Source organism: Equus caballus, chromosome 1, assembly GCF_041296265.1.
Source record: "Equus caballus isolate H_3958 breed thoroughbred chromosome 1, TB-T2T, whole genome shotgun sequence".
NCBI classification, from domain to species: Eukaryota; Metazoa; Chordata; class Mammalia; order Perissodactyla; family Equidae; genus Equus; species Equus caballus.
In genome coordinates, this window is record NC_091684.1 from 137,505,211 (window position 1) to 137,524,179 (window position 18,969).

Consider the following 18,969-nt stretch of genomic DNA (forward strand, 5'->3'; position numbering starts at 1 on the left):
AGAGCATGGGGACACAGTGTTTGTATAAGTAAGGGCACACCTCTCCCCGGCCAGGTTACACCCAGGCGCACATACAGTAGTCCCCCCAATCTGCAGAGGATACATTCCAAGACCTCCAGTGGATGCCTGGAAGCACAGATAGTACCAAACTCTATTCATACTATGCTTTTTCCTATACATACATACCTATGATAAAGTTTAACTTATAAATCAGGCCTGGTAAGAGATTAACAATAACTAATAATAAAATAGAACAATATACTGTAACAATATGCTGATAACCAAGATGGATACTAAATGACTAATGGGCCTGTAGCATTTACAGCGTGGATATGCTGGACAAAGGGACGATTCACGTCCTGGGCAGGAGGGAGTGGGAGGGTGCGAGATTTCATGGCACTTCTCAGAGCGGCACACAACTTAAAACTTACGAATTGTTTATTTCTGGAATTTTCCATTTAAAGTGAAACAGTGGAAAGTGAAATCACGGATAAGGGGGGACTATTGTACTTGATTCAGGACCCCCATGTCCCTGATGAGAACAGTGTGAATTAATGAATGGCAGAAGTGTTACTTGAGGACCAGCAGCAGCACCCACCGCAAAGAGCCCCTCAGGAAGCAGTGTGCGGTCTCAGAGCGTGGTCTTCAGTCCACCTACACGCCAGAGTGCCTGCGGTGCCCATCAGGACTCCTTGATCTTCACGGACTTTGCAATCTTCATAAGTGCTCCAGGCAATTCCCTTGCATCAGATTTGGAAACCCACTAGCAAGAGCATAAATTTGTGAGAGGCAGGGAAGCGGTTTGTTGCCCACGGGATAGCTCTAGGCTCAAAGCGTCCTCACTCAAATTCACTGAAACAATAAAGGGGACTCAGCGACACAATTGAAAGTCCCGAGGGGAGCAGGCTGAGGGGTGGCTTGATTCAGGGCCTTAACAAGACCCTCCCGGACTTGGTTTCTCCATTCTGTCATCCACTGTCTGCCTCATCCCCAGGCCAGAGCTCTCTTCCCCACCCCTATCCCTATCAACTTCCAGGCCTCTCCGATTCTTTGTCCCAGCCTGGGAGGGGACACGGGGGAAGGAGAGAAAGAATTAGTTAGTTTATTCTAGGGTCTCTTTTAGAAGAGCAAGAAAGCTTGTTTCCCAGAAAACATATTTCCTTTGTCATATTGTCCCTTCTTAAACTATGGCCAGGGGGTGGCAATACACTGATTGATTTCAGCCTAAACCACATGCGCCCGGACATACATGCTGCAGGGATGGGAGCATCTTCCCCCAGAGTCTGTGGCTGAGTGGGAGAGGTGAGGATACTGAAATAAAAACTAGGGTGGCTACCAAGAAGACAGCAATGTTGGGGATGCAGGCACAATGCCTGCTATTACACATACTTACGTGAACCTGGGCCTTCTCAAACCCCCAGGACCCAGACTGAATGTCACCTCCTCTGGGAAGTCCTCCCAATCCCTCCCAGAGAGAAAACTCTACCGTGTTTTCAGTCTGGACAAGGAGAAAAAAATCAGTCAAATGATTACACCAGTTGATGTCTAGTTTCTCTCCTAAGTACAGTGAAGAAAAATGAGAGCTCGCCTGTATCTGAGGACCTGACCTGGTGAGGACAGCAGTGAAGGGAGGCTTTCCTGAGCAAGTGGCAGGGCCTCTGCTGTAGCTTTCACCACACGGGCCATCCCGCCCTCTGCCTCAGCTCTCTTCCGTGGGGAAAGGCTGGCCTCCATACCCACAGGTTGTGGTCCAGGGCCTGATTTAACGCTTGTGCAACAAATGTGCGTTGAGTTTAGTTGTCTGTGGTTAGAAGAGCTGGGAAGGAAAGCGGCTGGGTCCCAAAGAAGAGCTTCGCTGTTACGCTAAAAGTGGGCCTGGGGTCCTCCAGGATGCTTTGGGCTGTTTCGGGCGTGTGGGTGGGAGAGTAGAGGCAGAAGAGGGGTCTGCGTTTATTCCAGGGTCAGAAGAAGCGTTGTGGCCTTTACAGTCCAAGCTCCAGGGTGTGTGTACGGGGTGGGGGGGGGGGGGGGGGGGACAGGGGCATGTCTCAGAATGGACGTTGGAGGGACATCCACTCCACTCGGCCAAGGGAGACCTGAGTCACAGCCGCTGTCCCCGGGTCACCCCTTCAGCTTTGCGAGGCTCTTTCTTCTGGGAAATGGCATATAAACCACTTTTCCTGAACAGACTGAACTTGGTGGTGATGGGGTAAAGGGAGGTGTTGAGCGGGGGACGGGGTTCCCAGGAGCGGTTCTGGGGTTTTCTCCTAAGGCAGAGGTGAGGTGGAGGCAGAAGGAGAGATTTGGAGACGGCGTCGAGGCCGCAGCCTGCCGCCTGCCCAGGTGGCAGAGGGGCCGAGACGGGACCGGAGCCAGAGCGGGTGGCGTCCGGCGCCCCTCCCCGCCGCGCGGCCCTCCCACTTCCTCCGAAGGAGCGCGCTGTCAGGGAGCCGGGCGCCCGCGCGCACTGCAGGCTCGAGGCGCCGCGCCGAGGAGGCTGCCGCTCTGGCTCGCCGCCCCCGACGCCGCTCCGCACCGGGCACCCGCCGCCGCGCCGCGCGCCATGGACCTGCCCAGGGGCCTCCTGGTGGCCTGGACGCTCAGCCTGTGGCCAGGTACGTGGCCCTCTTGCTTCCCCTTGCCCTTGGGAGCCCCCGCCCCCCGCCTTGGCCCGCCGGGACCTCGGACCCAGCTGCCAGGAGAGGGACGCGTTGTGCGGCCCAGAGTCGGACCTTGGCTGCTCTCGGGGACGTGGGTTCCCGGGAACTGGCTGCAGTCCAGCGGCTCTGCCAAGTTCAGGAAAAGAGGGAGACGCGCGGAGGCGCCTTGGAGCTGGGACTTCGGTGTGTTTGGGAAAAGTTGAAGAGGTTCGAGTTGAAAAGCGCCGAGGGCGGGTGGCCCCACTGGACAGCCTGGCCACCTCCAAGGGCCACGCCGGGGTTGCCGCACCGCCGGGACGGGGAGAGACGCGCAGAGCGAGCCCCGCTCGGCTGCCCTCCCGCCTGGCGCGGAGAGAGCATCCTGAAGCGTGGAGAGCCAGGCGCAGCGGCCCTAGAAGGCTGGGGCAGACCCCGGAGTCGAAAGCCGCCCGGAGTCCCTCCGGCGGGGGACAGAGGGAACCCCCAGGGCAGTCGGCTCCTTGGCGGTGGCGAGCAGTCCCCGGACCGGCCAAAGGCAGCGGGGTGCAGCTCTGCAGCCCAGGGCCCCCGAAAACGTTACCTGACGCTCGGGGTAGGGACGGGGCATCGCCCCCCAGCCCGCGCTCAATTATGCAATGATTCCGTAATCCGGGGGAAGCCACTGTCGCCGAGACGCGCGCGCCGCCGCCTAATGCACTCCAGGTGCCGGGGCGCGGCGGGGACCTCGGGCTGGCCAGGCACGCGCCCGGGAATGAGAGGGCAGCCCTGGACTCTCCGCACTGGGGCACCTGGACCGGGCTTCCCCACACCCGGCGCCCCGGCCCGACCCTCCACATAGGGGCGGCGGCCAGCAGCGCTGTTCTAAAGGCCCGAGAGCTTTCGGGGACCCTCCTCGGAGCAGCTGAGTGCTCCGGTGGGGACCAGCGGGGGCCACCTAAGGGATTAACCGCCGGGCCTTCTGCGTGGGCTCCAGGCTGGGGCTGGGGCGGGGAGCAGGGGTGAGATGTGGTGGCAGTGGGAGAAGCACCCTTAGTGGAGACCCCGTAGCCTGCGCTCCTCACCCGGGTCCAAAGTACCACGGCAACAAGTGCACCGCGTGTCAGTCTATAAAGGAGCTTCTGAGAGGGTCTGCAGTTGAAAGGGCCTCTGGCTGGTGGGCTTCAGTTCAGATCCTAGAGTCACAGTTTACAACCAACGTTGAGGTATGAAACTGTCGGGGTGAGGGGGTTTGGGGACGGCAGGGGAAGAGCTGCACCAGGCGGGCATACATCTAGAACCCAGCTACAGGAAGAGCCAAAGGCCATTCTAGGTCATTTAGACAGGAGGGGAAACAACTACAGGAACTACCTTTAAATCACAGGAGATCCAGCCAAAGGAAAAGGGAATGCACCCCTGTGTGACTCCAGAGGGGTGGAACCATCCCGTCAGACCCGGAGATGGAGTGGCTGCCTGAGGGGCTAGAGAGAGTCTGGACCTCAGGAAGCTAAGAGCAACGTCTTTGAAATCAGACCCGGCTTCCAGTTCTGGCTCTGCTGCCCACTAGCTGCACAACCTTGGGCAGGTTATGCGATCTCTCCAAGGCGTCTCCTCCTCTGTGGAATGGAGGGAGAAGTTCTGAGTTCATAAAGCTGTCTGGATGATTAAGTGAGGCACCGTAAGAAAAGTCCTTAACACAGAGCTGGGTGCACAGTAGGACTGGAGCAATGATTGTTAATATTGTTGTCACTTAAGCAGAGGTGGGGGGAAGTAGGGGAGTGGGGTGAAGGACAGGGACAGGATTTGTGACTCACAGCTCCCTTTATATGGAGAAAACCATCCCTGAGTTATGTCTGGTCAGTTTGGGTTCTTGAAATATGGGATTCATTAAACATATCAATCAATGTTGGAACAACATCTGTTTGCAAGGAGCTGGGGGTGGGGCTCAAGCACATGTGCAAACCCGGCCCTGCCTGGAGCTGAGAACAAGGCAAGACTAGGGAAAGCTAAACAGAGGCCCTAGGGAGGGAACAGCACAGAGAAGCTAAGGGCTGCTGTTCAAACAAGAGAAGTGCAGTTCCACTTGGATAACCAAAGGGGGCTTCCTGGAGGAGGAGATATCATTTGAACCGGGCCTTGCAGAAGTGTGTAGAATGAGGACAGAGCTTAAAGTAGGACTGTTCATATGTCAGAGTGTTATTTCCTGAGACTAGTTAAAACTCAGAAAGGCAAATATTTTAAAACCACAAAGGTGACTCCCGTCAGTCTGAACTCTGAAGATTGGAAGGGTCTCAGGGGTCGTTGAGTCTATTCCCTTGGCTCCAGAGCAGGGTTGATGTTGATCTCTCATGTGTGCATCATGTGCATTCAATGTGAGGACTACCAGGAAGTTTTCCTACTGGTGACGGCACAGTTTGGCTGCGCAGGGGACCTGTCACAGGCCAAGCTGGGAGTGAGTCCCCATTGAGGCCATTGTGAGTTCAGAGCCTCCATCTTTCCAGAGCTTCTGCTACAAGCTGGGCAAGATGATGGGGTGGGAAAACTATCAAGAAAGCCAGAAAAAAAGTAGACAAGTCCAAAGTGATAGCTGACATTCAGAGAGAGCAGATCCATGGATCAGGACTTTCCTGTTAAACACATCTCTATAAGGGTTGATGGGGTAATGGCTCTTTAAAAAGCCAGTCTTTACTGAGCACCTGTTATCTGCCATCCCCAGAAAGACACACAAGGAGATCAGACAGCATGGGAGTGAAGGCCCTGGGGTCTCAGCCTGGAATGGGTCTGGGCTCCGCCAGCGAGGACTCTATGCCCTCGGCAAGTTACTAAACTGCTCTGTGCCAGGGCCTGCCCAGTGGCACAGCGGTTAAGTGCACACATTCGGCTTTGGCAGCCCTGGGTTCGTCAGTTCGGATGCTTGATGCGGACATGGTACTGCTCATCAAGCCATGCTGTGGCAGGCGTCCCACATATAAGGTAGAGGAAGATGGGCATGGATGTTAGCTCAGGGCCAATCTTCCTCAGCAAAAAAAAAAAAAAAACACAACCTGCTCTGTGCCTTAGTTTTCTCACCTGTAAAATGGGGATGATAATAATAGAACCTATAGAGTTACCCAAAGATTAAATGAGCAAATGTCTATAAAGTGCTGGAAAGTTCCAGGCACATATTAAGCACTCAAGGAAGTTATCTTTCTTATCATCACATTATCAGTGCACAAGGTACTGACCATTCAGTAAGGGGTCTAAGGATGCACAGAGATGTAACTTCCAAACTCAAGTCCATGAGAGAAGTCTAGAAGAAGTGCTGGGGTTCTGGAGGCTCAGAGGAGACATAAATGCCAAGGCTCTAAATAAACCTAAACTTTCCTTGCCCCTGCCCCGAAAGGCCTCGCCCAAAGTCTGGATCATAATGGGAACTCAGAGATTTTTTGCTATAGAGGCTGCCTTAAAGTCAATATGGTCTGAGTGTGAGTGTTTTGGGGTGTTGGAGAGGAGAGAAACCAGACGACTCAGCGTGGCACTTGTGTTTCCTGGCGGGTGGGGCTCCTATGCCACAGGAAAACCGTGTGTGGCAGAAGCACGGTTCTAGGCACCACAGATGCACAAAGACTAAGATCCCAGCCCTGCTCTCCAGCTTTGGAAGAGCAGGGAGAGAGACGAAGTTTGTCACCTTGCCTCCCCAACTGCCCATCCTGCTGGGAACTTGTCAGCCAAGTCTCTCAGCTACCATCAGCTGAGGAGCTTCTGGACCCTTCCACACACAGGCCCTGGGGGCCCTAAAGAGATGGGAGTGGAATATCACCTTCTTTCTACTTGTTCACCATGCCGATCTCTACCCAACAGTGGACCCCCGCAGATGGGATGTCTACCTCCTTGCCATTCTCATTGTTCTCAGCCCAACCACGCAGGGCTGTGGGCCCTTGGGGAACTCAGACAGCTGCTCACCTTCGTTTTGCCCTCTGGGAGCCTCTTTCTCTCCCTCCAGGAGAGGGAGCTTCCTCCAGCAGCAGGGAACTTCCCTTTCATGCTCTCCCCTGTCACCTAGGACAAAACTGTGTTCTGAGCTGGTCTGGCTTGGCTCTTGCTGTATAGAAGGGAGTTTGGAGAATTCAAAAAGCCCTCTTTTCTCTCCATAGGCCTGACTTCGGAGATTATTGTCTCACTATAGTTTCAAGATCTTACTTTGTGAGTCAAAGTTGAACATTGTTCTACTGCAATTGCAAAGAGAAAGGATCCATCATAATGCCCCCCAGGCAGCGATGGCCTTTGGCCGACTCAGGGAGCCCAGCTATAAAATAAGCTTTAAACATGCACTAACACAGTTCAAAAATGATCTCTCTGCTATTTTGGTATCTCTGCCTCTACCCCACCACCACCAGACCGTGGGCTCCATCAAGGATTCATAGCCATTTGAAACTATTTTCACCCAAATAATTGGGAGCTCCAAAGACTCCCAGGCACCCTCAGTACTGAGTGCTTGCTTAGAAAGCTACGGTCCAGGTGCGGACCGTCCCCAACCTCCATGATGTAAATCCTAACTGAATTCTTAGTTGAAAGCCCAGAAGTTTGTTACCAGTGAGGGGAAAAGGGGAAGAGAGAGACTGGAGTTGGTCATCTTGTAAACCAAAAATAAATAAGCTCTCCCAAAATTCCATGAATGGTTTGCATACTGTGTACTTATGCTCTGAGTCACAAGGAAATAAAATCCCACCTGGAGGAAAAGGTCAGTGTGGTCAAAACCCCTTGCTGCCTCTGTCCCTCGTTTCATCCTTCACCCTCACGCTTACTGAGCAGCAATAAGCATCATCGCATGCACGGCCTGGAAACCCAGCTGTCCACGTGGGTGGATCCAGGATAAGCCCCTCTGGGCCTCATTGTCCTCGTAAAATGGGGAGAATAACGACCGCACGTGCTGATGTGTGTTAGACGATCTATCAGTGGCTCATTTATATCAAGTGCTTAGAGCAGCGTCTGCCACTCAGTCAGCCCTCCAGTACCAGCAGCAGTATTTACCCTTCCCATCATGGATTATTTGACTGATGCCAGGCACTGTGTCAAGCACTTTCTTACGTCTCGTCTAAGATGTGAGAAATGGCTCGTCTAAGGTCATGCCGATAGAGTAAGAGGCAGAATTGGGATTTGTCTGACCCCAAAGCTGCTGCTCTTAATCCCTGCATGATATCTCTTCGGGAAATGGGCCCAGAGGGCATAGAAAGAGAATAAGATGCCCTTGCTGAAGGAGTTGTCATCAGGGAAAATGAGGTCAGTGCACAAATGGCCATCCTGACAGGGGCACTGGCCCAGGAGCGTCATCGCCCTCCTTCAGACTCAACCAGACAGTGACGCCTCGCTTATGATGCTGGCTCAGTGAGCCGTGGTCCTTACATGGTGCCGCGTAATGTGGGGGCCTCTCTCCCTCACTTGCCTCCCCTGCTCAGGGCCAACAGGAGCTCACCTCCTGTCCCCAAGTGCCCAATACTCTGGGCCACTGTGACTGCCCCAGGGCTTCCTCTCCAGCCCATCCTCAGGGTCCAGGCTGGGCATTCCTCTCCTGCCTTCCCTGCCTCGGCTCCCATTCCCCTAATCAAAACCCGCTCTGAGCTCCAGGCCTAACGAGTTACTTCATGCTGAACAGCACTAATGAGTGATGACAACTTCCTGTGTTCTACCGGAGCAATTCGCATTTTAACTGGGCTGTGCCCTAAGCCAGAGGAGTAAGGGGCTAATGGTGGAACTTCAGGCACCAGGACCACCCAGCAGATGGAATAGTTGAGGCAGGGGGTCCTGCCTGGCATGGTCTAGCCCTTCAGCCCACTACTCCATCAGCAGTCAGAGGCGTCCTGTGCCGACCCTTGTGGACAATGAGCAGCCTCATCCTGTAATGCAGAAGAAGCCAGCCTGTGGCTTGGCTGATGCCGCTCTAAAGCGGGCAGAGGTTTTTCCACGTGGCATGTGGGGTGAATTAGGCAAGTTGCTACAGTAACGCGCTCTGGGATTCCAAACAGGATGACACAGGGAAGGGGTTCCTGTCTCGGCAGCTGGGGCTGAAGGCTTTCTCGCCCTAGCAGCATCGCCCAGCTGGACCAGACTGCCAGAAATCCTGACCCTGCAGATTTCCAGGGTCTGTTTCTTTGCAGATCAGGAGGACTGGGCCTCAGGAAGAGGAGAGCCCATGGAAAATTCATGAAATAGGCGAGTGAGTACAGCTCCAAACAGTCTGCAAAAAGCACTCCATTGTTCATTCCATCATTCAGGATAGGCCAGGTGAGGCCAGAGGCCCTGCCAAGGGTGGCATGTCCATTAGACAGATGGGGAAATTGAGGCTCTTAAAGGTTGAGTGATTTCCCATGATTTTCCCAAGATCACATGGGAACTCAAGGAGGTCTTCTGGCCAAAGATGAGGTTAGGAACCTAATTTGCTACTCTCATCAGAGGAACTTAAGGAGTAAGCAATGCTTCAGCCAAAGGAATGATGTTCTAATGGTAGATTTTCTACATCTATGTTAGGCAGGTAGGACAAGATCATTGAAATCATTCTCTGTGGACCTCTGGGGGTGTCCCCAATCTCCACCATCCTCCCTTTCAGCCTGGCTCATCCCCATACCCTCAGACCATTGCACCTTCCTCCTCTCAGGAAGAAGGCCACAGAGCATTATCCATCTCCTCTCCTTCTACTGGAATTGCTCTTTCCCTGGAGCTCCCAGCCCCTCATATTCAATGATTGGTGGCAATCATAGAGTGCCATGAATAATTTGCAGACAGAGCTCTTCTCTGAGTTTATCATACACACCACTTACCACACATGCAGGACCACGTGCACATAATCTGCAGGACACAGTGCAAAATGAAAATGCAAGTCTCCTTGTTTAAAAATCATGAAGAATTTCAAGATGGCCACAGCAGAGCATTAAACCAAGTGGGGGCCCTTCTGAGGGTGGGGCCCCAAGCAACCGCACAGGCTGCACAAGCATGAAGGCAGCCTTGTTCACCTGGTTCTCCCCGCTGGTCTGTAATTTGGCAAGGAAGGCACCATGATGCCACTTTACAGATTAAGAAACTGAGTTGCTTGTCCATTTGGCCAACATGTCCTGAGCACCCACGAAACCCCAGGAACCTCCAGGTTCTGGGGATTCCAAATTAGATAAGACACAGGCTCTGCCTCAAGGAACTCGGTGAGAACCGGAGGTGCGGATTACACAGACTACAGGGCTCGTGAACGTGCTGGTCTCCACAGAGGGCAGGGCTGTCCATGGGCCAGTCCTAAAGGCACACAGCCGGGGCTGTGGGATGATTTTTAGGCCATGGAATTCAGAAGACGCTTCTGTCTCCAGTTACAGCCCCAAGACCTCTTTGAGAACCTTTCTGGAGGACCTTCACACATTTGACACTTGGCTCTGGAGTAGCCACCTTGGTGAGTGCACGAAGCCAAACCTTGCAACGCTGGCCTCCCCGCAGGTATCTGTGCTGCCGTGGTCCCGCCAGGCAAGCACTTCTACAGAAAGCGTCACTCCTCAGGTTCTGTTACCTGCCCATTTCGGCCTCTCCACTTGGTCTATCATGGAATTGCAGACGATCAGCAAATCCATGCCTGGGTGAACAAGAGAACGATGGTGTAAAACAAAACCTCTGCCTAGGCCATACCCCAGAACACATCGTTGCTGCCCACGGTGGAGCCCAGTATTGGAATTTTTTAAGCTCCCCAATAATTCTAATGCACAGCCAGGGCTGAGAGTCACTGTAGTCCTCTAACCCCAATCCCCAATCAAGCAGAAGAGAAAGCACTGTCCAGGGAAGGGAAACGACTTGCTCAGGGTCACACAGCCCCCAGTGGTGAAGCCAAGATCTAACCAGTCCTCCTGAATCTCGATTCTTCCAGCCCGCTTCCCCAGCCTGCAGCTGCACAGGATTCAGAGCCAGGCGGGGCTGGAGAGGCAACTTGGACTCAGAATTTGAGAGGCTGAACGCAAGCCGGAATTTGAGGGTGGGGGGTGGTAGTTGGAAGGTCTTACTCTGCCAGTCTGTGTCCCCACAAAGCCATAAGCTATTGATCCCTGTGTGGTCCCAAGCTGGAGACCTAGGGAAGCCAAAGAGGGACCACAGGGACACTGATTGACTGAGGATCCCAGTCAGAACTGCCCACAGACAGAGGGACCGGCCCAGGGGCTGGGGGAGTAGAGGTGTCCAGCAGGGGTTAGACGAAGCCCATTAGGGTCATTCCGACCCTGCAATCCTGGGCCCCCCCAAAGCTGTCGAGAGTGTTCAGGTGAGGGAAGTGCCTGACTCAGGATGGGGACCTGCAAAGCGAAGCCCAGGCTGGGTGGGGAAGGGATGTTCCATCAGGGAGAGAGAGGAGGCTGCCTGGGAGCGGAAGGGCTCTGGGACCTCCCTGAGGCTCCAGCCCAAACTCAGGTGTCGTTGTCCCTCTTGCCCCCACCCATCCAAACCTCTCTCAATAGCAGCCAAAATGAGGCAAAAACACAAACTGGGTTGTGTAGTGACTCCCCTGCTTGAAACCCTCAGTGACTCTCCATTGCCAGTAGATTGAGTCCAGACTCTTTAATAGCACTAACCAGACCCCGAATGGCTGGTCCCGGCCTGTGCTTGGTTTCACCTCTAGGAGCACCACGTGCACGGGCACCTGCACATCCTACAGCACCCCATGTGACTGAGCATCTCACTTTCTCAAACACTCCAGCTCTCTCTGGCCTTCGTGCATCTTGTTCTCTATATCCCATTCTACCTCCTCCTTTCTCCTGGCTGCCTCCCACTTAGTCTTCAGGTCTCCACTTGGGCACGACTTCTCCCTGAAAGCCTTACCGGACCCCCCCAATCAGACCTCAGAGCCCCGCTTGTGTGACCTCAGGATACCCTGCACTTCGCCACCACACAGGGTTACAACTGCCTGAACATCTCGCCCCCTGGACCGAGAGCAGAGACCACATCTTCCGTCAATCTCTGCATCCCCAGCTCTCACACAGTGCCAGACATAGTAGGTGCTCAATTAACATGAGTCAAACGAATGGAAGAACTCTGTCCACGTGGACAGAAAGATATTGAAGGGCAAGATAGTTGTCTTAAATTTATTTGCACCTGCACCCCCAGGAGGTAGTGCGAGCCAGGCCCTGTGCTAGGTGCTCTGGGGATAAAAGATAAGAGATAAGTCCTGTCCTTCCAGGAAGTTATGGTTTAGTAGGAGAGAGACTCTTGGGTAAATAACTATAATATAAGGGAGGAAGTAATAAAGGCTATAAGAGCTCCAGACAAAGGACTCTGGGATTTGACTGCTGAGAAAGAGATGGTTTGCAGGAAGGGGAGAGAGTCTATCTGGGCAAACGGCCAGTGTTTGGTCGACAGGATGCTGGAGTAGGTGCCATGGGAACTGCAAGAACGGAACTGAGGCCATTGAGAGAGGACCAGAGCGCCAACTACGGCATTTGGATCTAGCAGATGGGGAGCCACTGAAGGCTTTTGAGGGAGGGTAGTGGCACATTCTAATCTGTGTTTTAAGAAGCTCCTGGGGGCGAGGTGGATGTGACAGGGCAACAACTGGGAGCCAGAGCAATAGGACGGCTATGCAGCGACCCAGGCGAGAGGACACAAGAGCCTGAGGGAACAGTGGTGAGATGAAAGAGGAGGTGTGAACCGCTGGGAGGCAGAGTGGCACAGGGCCTGGTCACCAGGGAAGGAGAGGGGTCTGGGAGGCCACAGGGCAGCGCCACTGACCTGAGGAGAGAAGACGGGAGGTTCGAGAAGGGTGAAGTTGAGTGGGTTCTGGAGGTGTCGACTTTGCGGGCTCTTGGGCAAGTGGAGGTGGCCCTCAGACAGCTGGAAATGTTGGCTGGGAGCTTGGAATTGAGTCCGACTGGAAATGTTTTGACTAGGAGCCTGTCACATAAACGCCCCTTAGTGGCATGAGGCCTGAGTGAGAGGGAGTGCCCGCGACACAGTGCCTCCGGTCCCTCCATCCCCTTTCCAGGCCCAGAAGCGGTGATTCATGCCCCAAACTTAAAGAGAACCTGGATTCTGATTTTAAAAGCCTTTCAGAGCAGAAAAAACCAAGGAGAGGGCCAGGCCAGACCACAAGCCAAACGTCAGCTGTGGAATGTGCTTGCTGCTGACAGTGAGGCCAGCCAGGGGCAGAGACATTGGCAGGCTCGGCAAGAGGCCCCTCTAAGTGGCCCGAATGTGTCAAAATTGTCGCTGAGATTGTCCCTGCTCCTTTCTCTCTTGTCAGTGTGGATCTGGCTGTGTTTTAGCTCATCTTAGAGCTAGTCCCTGCCCTCATGCCGTGGCCTGTCAGTTCCACTGGTCCCACTCCATCCTTGGTGAGAGAGCTCCGGCTTGCCTTCCATCTGCCCCGCTCTGCTCAGCCCAGAGGACTAGGACCAGGAGGCAGGCAGGGGTCTGGGGGCTGCTGGGGGGGGGGCACCCAGAAAGACTCCTGTGGCTTCTGGCAACAGCCACCTGACTGGGCCCCCTGCGTCTGCCCTGCCCCTTGAGGCTCTTCCACCACCAGCCAGAGGGAGGCTGCTAGAATGTAGGTCAGATCATGTCATGTCCCGCCTCTGCTCCAAGCCCTCCAGGGCTCCCCTTCTGTCTCTGAGGAAGAGCCTTCTGTGATCTGGCTCCCCTGCCTTTCTGACCTCATCCTCTACTCCTCCTCCACTTGCTCCACCCATGCAGTCTCTGGAATGTTCTTCAAACGTACAGGGCGCTGTAGGCTTTGCACTTGCTGTTCCTTCTGCCTGGAATGCTCTTCACCAATGAGACATCTTCCTTCAGGCCGTTACTCCAATATCACCCTCTCACAGAGGCCCTTCCTGGCACCCCTACTTAAATTTCAGCCTCGCCCTGCATGCACTCCCCTACATGAACACCCTTTCCTGCTTTGGTCTCGCGGAGGTGTTTCCCATTATCCAGCATTATTGCCTATTTTATTTATCCGCTTGTTTATTGCCTGTCTCCCCCCAACAGAACGTAATCGTGAGAGCAGGACTCCTGTATGTTGTGCTCACTTAGGTATCCCAGGGTCCAGAGCAGTGGCGGCCAGAGTCGGCGAGTAGTAAACAGTTGTGGAATGAATGAGTGAGCCAGTGAAAATCTCCCCAGTGGGCTGCACCAGCCTGAAATCCCATTAATTAACCCCTGTGGGACGTGCACAGCCTCTCTCCCGTCACCCTTGTTAGGGCGCCACTTCCCTAGGTGGGCATGCGCTCAGTCCTGACACCTCCAAGGCCGTTTGCTATTAGAGGCTTGCTTTCTAGAAGAAGAGGCTGGCGGCAGTGGCAGATGGGCAGGACAAGGAGAGTAGCTGAGGGGGAAGAGGGGCTGTTGAAGGGAGAAGGGTCTTGAAAGGGGCAGATCGATTCAGAGCTGCAGCCCAGGCTGGCCCAGCTGGCCCCATCTCCTCAGCACTGTTTACCATGACCTAGAGAGGACACGGGGAGACTGGGAAAGGCCTTGTTTATGCCCAGTGGAAACCTGGGTATCTAAGGGGACTTCCCAGGAAACAAGGGGGCGGGAGAGCAGGAGATTAAAATGCCTCATTCCCCACAAGAGGGTAGTGATTCAGACATCATCCCTGTACCGCACGACGTGGCCGTGTCATTTAGTACCCAAGAAGGAGCTGGCAGTGCCCAGAGGCGATGGCAGAGGCTGAACGGTGGACCCCAGGTTAAGGCCCAATCCCTGGGAGCCACCAGACCAGAAGCTGCCCTGGTGGCTTAGGAGACAGGATGAAACCCATTGTCCAGGTGGAGAGATTGAGTCTGAGCCCGACGAGGTTCGCATTAGGGGTGTGTTCCACTCACTTGAATACCAGCCCTGACACTTATTAAGTGTGTCACCTTGGGCAAGTCACTTCCTCTCTTTAGAATTGCCATGGAAATTATAATGCCTACTTTGTAGGATTAGTATGAAAAATTAGAAATGATACTGATTAGCAAACAAAATATCCAGCAGGGACGAGGTGTCAGTAAACATTAGGAGTGACAGTAATCCTTGCTCACGTTCGCTGAGGGCTTCTAGGAGTCAGGCTTTGCTCTCAGCACTCATCTCACTCATCCTGTAGGAGGGGTGCTGCTGTCCCCCCACCTTAGACATGAGGACACCAAGGCAGGTGGTTACGTAACTGACCCAGGATCACCAAGGTGGTAAAGGCACAGCCTGGGATTGGAACCCAGGCCAATTCTGAGACGGCAGTTCCCAGCGGTTATGTGACTTGCCCAAGGTCATGCAACTGCGCTAAACAAGAGAGCCGGAGTTCAAATCCAGGTTTGATGGTCCCAAAAGCCCACCTTCTTTCCTGCTTTGCGTCTGCCACCCACATGACTTTGGCCATGTCTGTGTATCACCTTGATGACTTTCACGCAATAATTTTCCTTAAATTGACTTTAAATCAACTCCGTCTTTTTACTTAACCTTGTCCTGAGCAATAAGCACTGTGGAATCTAAGTTTTGATTTGCTTGTCATTTTTTTAATACCCACTAAATAAACACACGAGTAGTCAAGTTTTAATGTTCTCTCTTGTCCCATCTAAACGCTTCTCACCACTCCGCCCTGGGGGACGCCGGGTTATACTGGGCAGCCTCAGGAGGACAGCGCTCCCTAGTCCCCGCTCCCCCAGAGCTGAAGTATGGCAGGGCTAGGTTTGACGGGGGCAGTTTTCATGAGACGGCCCAGACGCCTTTCAGCTGATTTCTCGGTTGCCCGGGCTCTCTCCTTGGGCGTGTGGTCAGAGCCCCCTCCAGGACCACGCCCCTTGGCGTTCACTGGGAGGAGTCTAGAGAATGGCAGATGTCCAGGCAACAGGAGTGGCCACTTTCTCCAGTGCTCAGCCCACCCCAGGGGGAGGCCCAGGAGACCCCTTTCCCGGTGCGTAATACCCCGTCGCTTGTTGTTTCTGCGGTGTTGTTTGGCTTGGCAGCAGCCCCACTCAACTGGTCCCCATGGCTGATGGGGGTGGGCCAGGGAAGAGGGGTCTGGCCAGGGTGCCTCCCTCACGAGGGTAGAGGGAGCTTTTATGTGGAACCAGAGGCCAAAAGCCCCAGATCAAAGCTTTGCTGAGCCTGGGGCTGGCTGGAGGTGGGAAGGTGGGATGGAGAGAGATGTGGTGGGGATGCAAAGAACCACCGGGGAGGGCAGGCCAAATAAGTCTGTTGTCCCCGTGAAAGAGGAAACTCCCGATCCTCTCTCTGATAAATGTCTGTAGGGGATGTAGGTTCAAGCGGAAAGGATATTGCTGCTTTCTCTGGGCCCTTGCAGCTCCAGAAAGGTCTCCTCTCCCAGGAAGCCCTCCTGGACCACTGCCGAAGTGACAGCCCTAGTTCTGTGGGCTTCTCGACCTCATCTTACAGCAGCACCCCCACGCTCCACAAGGCTGCCTTGCCCCTTATGCGGTGGGCACTGTTCGCTTCCTTACCTCTTACTTTCTCCTCCTCTGTGTAGCATCACACCATCCTGCACAACCTCCTACACCCCCCTCCTAGGATTTCAACAGTGCCTCAGGCAATTCACGCCAGCCGGCACTCTCTCTTCAGATCCTGCCTCTGCTCAGCCTGCTGGGCAGTAAAACAACTACAGACTAATGTGCACAGCAGAGTTCACGGCTGATAGAATGTTAGACCTATGCCACCACTTGCTGATTTTTTTAGGAGAGGCTGCCTGAAACCACCATGACTTATCCCAAAGGGACCAATCTGAGCCAACCCTGATGTTACCAATGTGGAAACCCCAGCCTGGGGCTGGATTGCTCCCTCGCTAACTGGACCTTTTAAGCCTGGGGTAATGAAAAAGCCCTGGACTGCGGACGAGGACCTCTGGGTCAAGTTCAGGCTCTAGTACTAAACTTGACTGAGCCGTGGACCCTCTTAAGACTTCCATTCAATCACTGCTAAAATTAATATTTGACTTTCACCTTTCCAAAAGCTTTTTGGAGGCTGTGCTTCTGGGAACATTTCCTGAACCAGAACCTCGACTCTGGTTGTAAAGCCACATGTAACATGAGGAAGAAGAGGGTCTCTATTTTAAAACAACTTCATCTAGAGCCCGGGTGGACCCAATGCATGGTGGGCCCCTCCTCATTCACAGGTCCTGGGCCTCAGGGGCCTCTTGAGAGGACTCAGTAATAAGTATCTGCTTGGGAGGAAACTTGGAACCTGAACATCCCAGACAAGTGGCCACCTTCTGCTTGTATCCTTCCAGTGACAAGGAGCTCACCGCTTCACAAGGCAGGGCTTTATTTCCTAGCAAAAGCAGATGAAATCATGAATCCTTAACTCTTCTACAGACCTGAAAGTGGCAGTAAACATTTCGCATAGTCTTGAAACCATAAGGAACTCCACTCCCCAGTATCCTCCATCCGCACCAAGCCCAGCCAATGGCATCCAGCTGAACTTGGGTTCTGGTGGATCTTTGTTGAGCTCTGTGCAGCCGGAGAACTTTTCAGATCTTTGTGGGCGTGTACACTGCAGGGCGGGCCCTGCAGGCTTGGAAGGGAAGGGCCCCCACAATTCCTTTTTTTAGTTTACATTCAAAGACCAGGGGCAGACAGGCCCAGCAGTTCTCCGGGTTCTCACTGTCCTATTTCCTCTCCTCCAAGGGAAAGCCCTGCCACAAATTGCATATCCTGAGCCTTGTCTTGCTCTTGCTTTACCCCAACACTCCCTGGGCTGGGACTAACCCGGGATGCACAAGGCTTTTGATCCACACACCCATGACAAGCAGGAGACAATCTTAGGATTTGGAAAACCAAAACCAAACTGTCTGAACTCTTTGAGCTGGTTAGTATGTCAGGAAAGGGAGGGACTCAATGTCCAATTCGGCTCCCTTTGAAAGGCCAGTGGCCAGGATCAGAGTGGGCAGGGCTGCCACGTACAGCTTTGCAGGCCGTGCACTGCATAACTCGATCGACTACAATGTAAACAGCTACCCCTGCAGTTGTGTAGTGTAGTGCAGGGACCCGGGAATTGGGGGTAAAGGAAATGGTAACAGTGTACCTAAAGGGGCTTCATTCAATCCTATGTGCGGACCTAGAGAATGAGCATCCAGTCCAGTGTGTGCCTTTTACCAATAGGAAGAGGAAGAAACTGACCCAATGTTGTGAACCAGTTAGAAGTCATGCTGGGGTTAGAACCAGGGCTTCTGAAGGCAAACCCAGTGCTCTAACAGCCTTCACTCCGTGAGGCTCTGAGCATCAGGTTCACTTCAACTCCTTGGCAGGTTAGTGTATGATGCTCGTGAATGCCTCTGTGTACTTTTTTCTGTCTTTTTTCACAAATGCATGTTGAGCACCTATTGTGTGCTGGGCATTGTTCTAGATGCTGAGGATAAAGTGGGGAGACAGACAGATATAGTCCCTTCCAGTGTCCTGCTGGTAAATGTTTGGCAACCGGTTCTGACTCTTGGGATGGGGTGGGGAAAGTCCTTACCTGTAGCATTGGCCAATTACTGTGGTGTAAATCCTCCCGCCATGGTCAACGTTAGCCTCCAGTGTGACCTCACTGAAAGGGAAGATGGCACTCATTCGGCTCTTGTGAGCAGGATCCAGCACAGCACTTCCCCGGTGGAACTTAAACCCAATGAGAAAGGAGACAGTGTCCAAGCAAGCAAATAGCTCTTGTAGCCATCTGTAATTATCTTGATTGTAAAGGAAATAAAGAAGATGCTTCGAGGGAGAATAATGGGTTCTCCATAGCACAGTCAGGGAAGATCTCTCCAAGGCCATGACATGGAAACTGGAGGTTGAGAAGGAGCCGGCTGAGCAAAGCTCTTGGAGAAGAGCATTCCAGGCAAAGGGAACAGCACATGCAAAGACGTTGAGGTGGAAAAGGCTTGGTGTGTTTGAGGAGCAGAGAGGAAGGCAGTGTAGCCAGAAGTCGTAAGTGACGAAGATGGTGGCACAGGAACAAGCAGATCCCGCAGGGCCTGGTGGGCCCTGAGGAAGGGTTGAATCTACCGTAAATGCAGTGGGAAGACCCTGGAGGTTGGTAACCCAGAAAATGCCAGCATCTGATTGGCATTTTTGAAAGACTTCTCTGGCTGCTGTGAAGAGCATAGCTTGGAACTGAGCACAGTTAGAATTGAGGGGCCAATTAGACAGCTCTTCAAAAGTCCAGGCACAAAAGCATGAGAATGACTTGGTCTGGGCAGTGTCGGAGGAAACAGAGAAGTGTGTACACATTTGAGGGGACTTGAGGGGTAGAACCTATAGCTTTCGTTGATGGGAAATGAAGGGAAATCCTCAGGAACACTCTCCAAGCTTCTGCCTTGAGCATTGGGGTGGGTGGTAAAGCCAATCCTGAGATGAGGAGCCCTGGAGAAGCCAGTTTGGAGGGGAAGCCCCGGGGCCCCTTTTGG

At 53.5% G+C, this 18,969-nt stretch overlaps 1 protein-coding gene across 2 annotated transcripts in view; it reads left to right on the forward strand.

Annotated features, from left to right (window-relative positions):
- Positions 1-2,089: 2,089 nt before the first annotated feature.
- Positions 2,090-18,969, forward strand: part of ITGA11 (integrin subunit alpha 11) — a 118,284-nt gene continuing 101,404 nt past the window's right edge. Inside the window, exon 1 of one of the 2 annotated variants that reach the window (XM_005602972.4) lies at positions 2,090-2,615. In XM_005602972.4, the coding sequence (XP_005603029.2) occupies positions 2,564-2,615 (52 nt within the window). In that variant the 5' untranslated portion in view covers positions 2,090-2,563. The remainder of the gene's footprint in view (positions 2,616-18,969) is intronic. The other variant, XM_001495868.7, reaches the window with a different exon arrangement.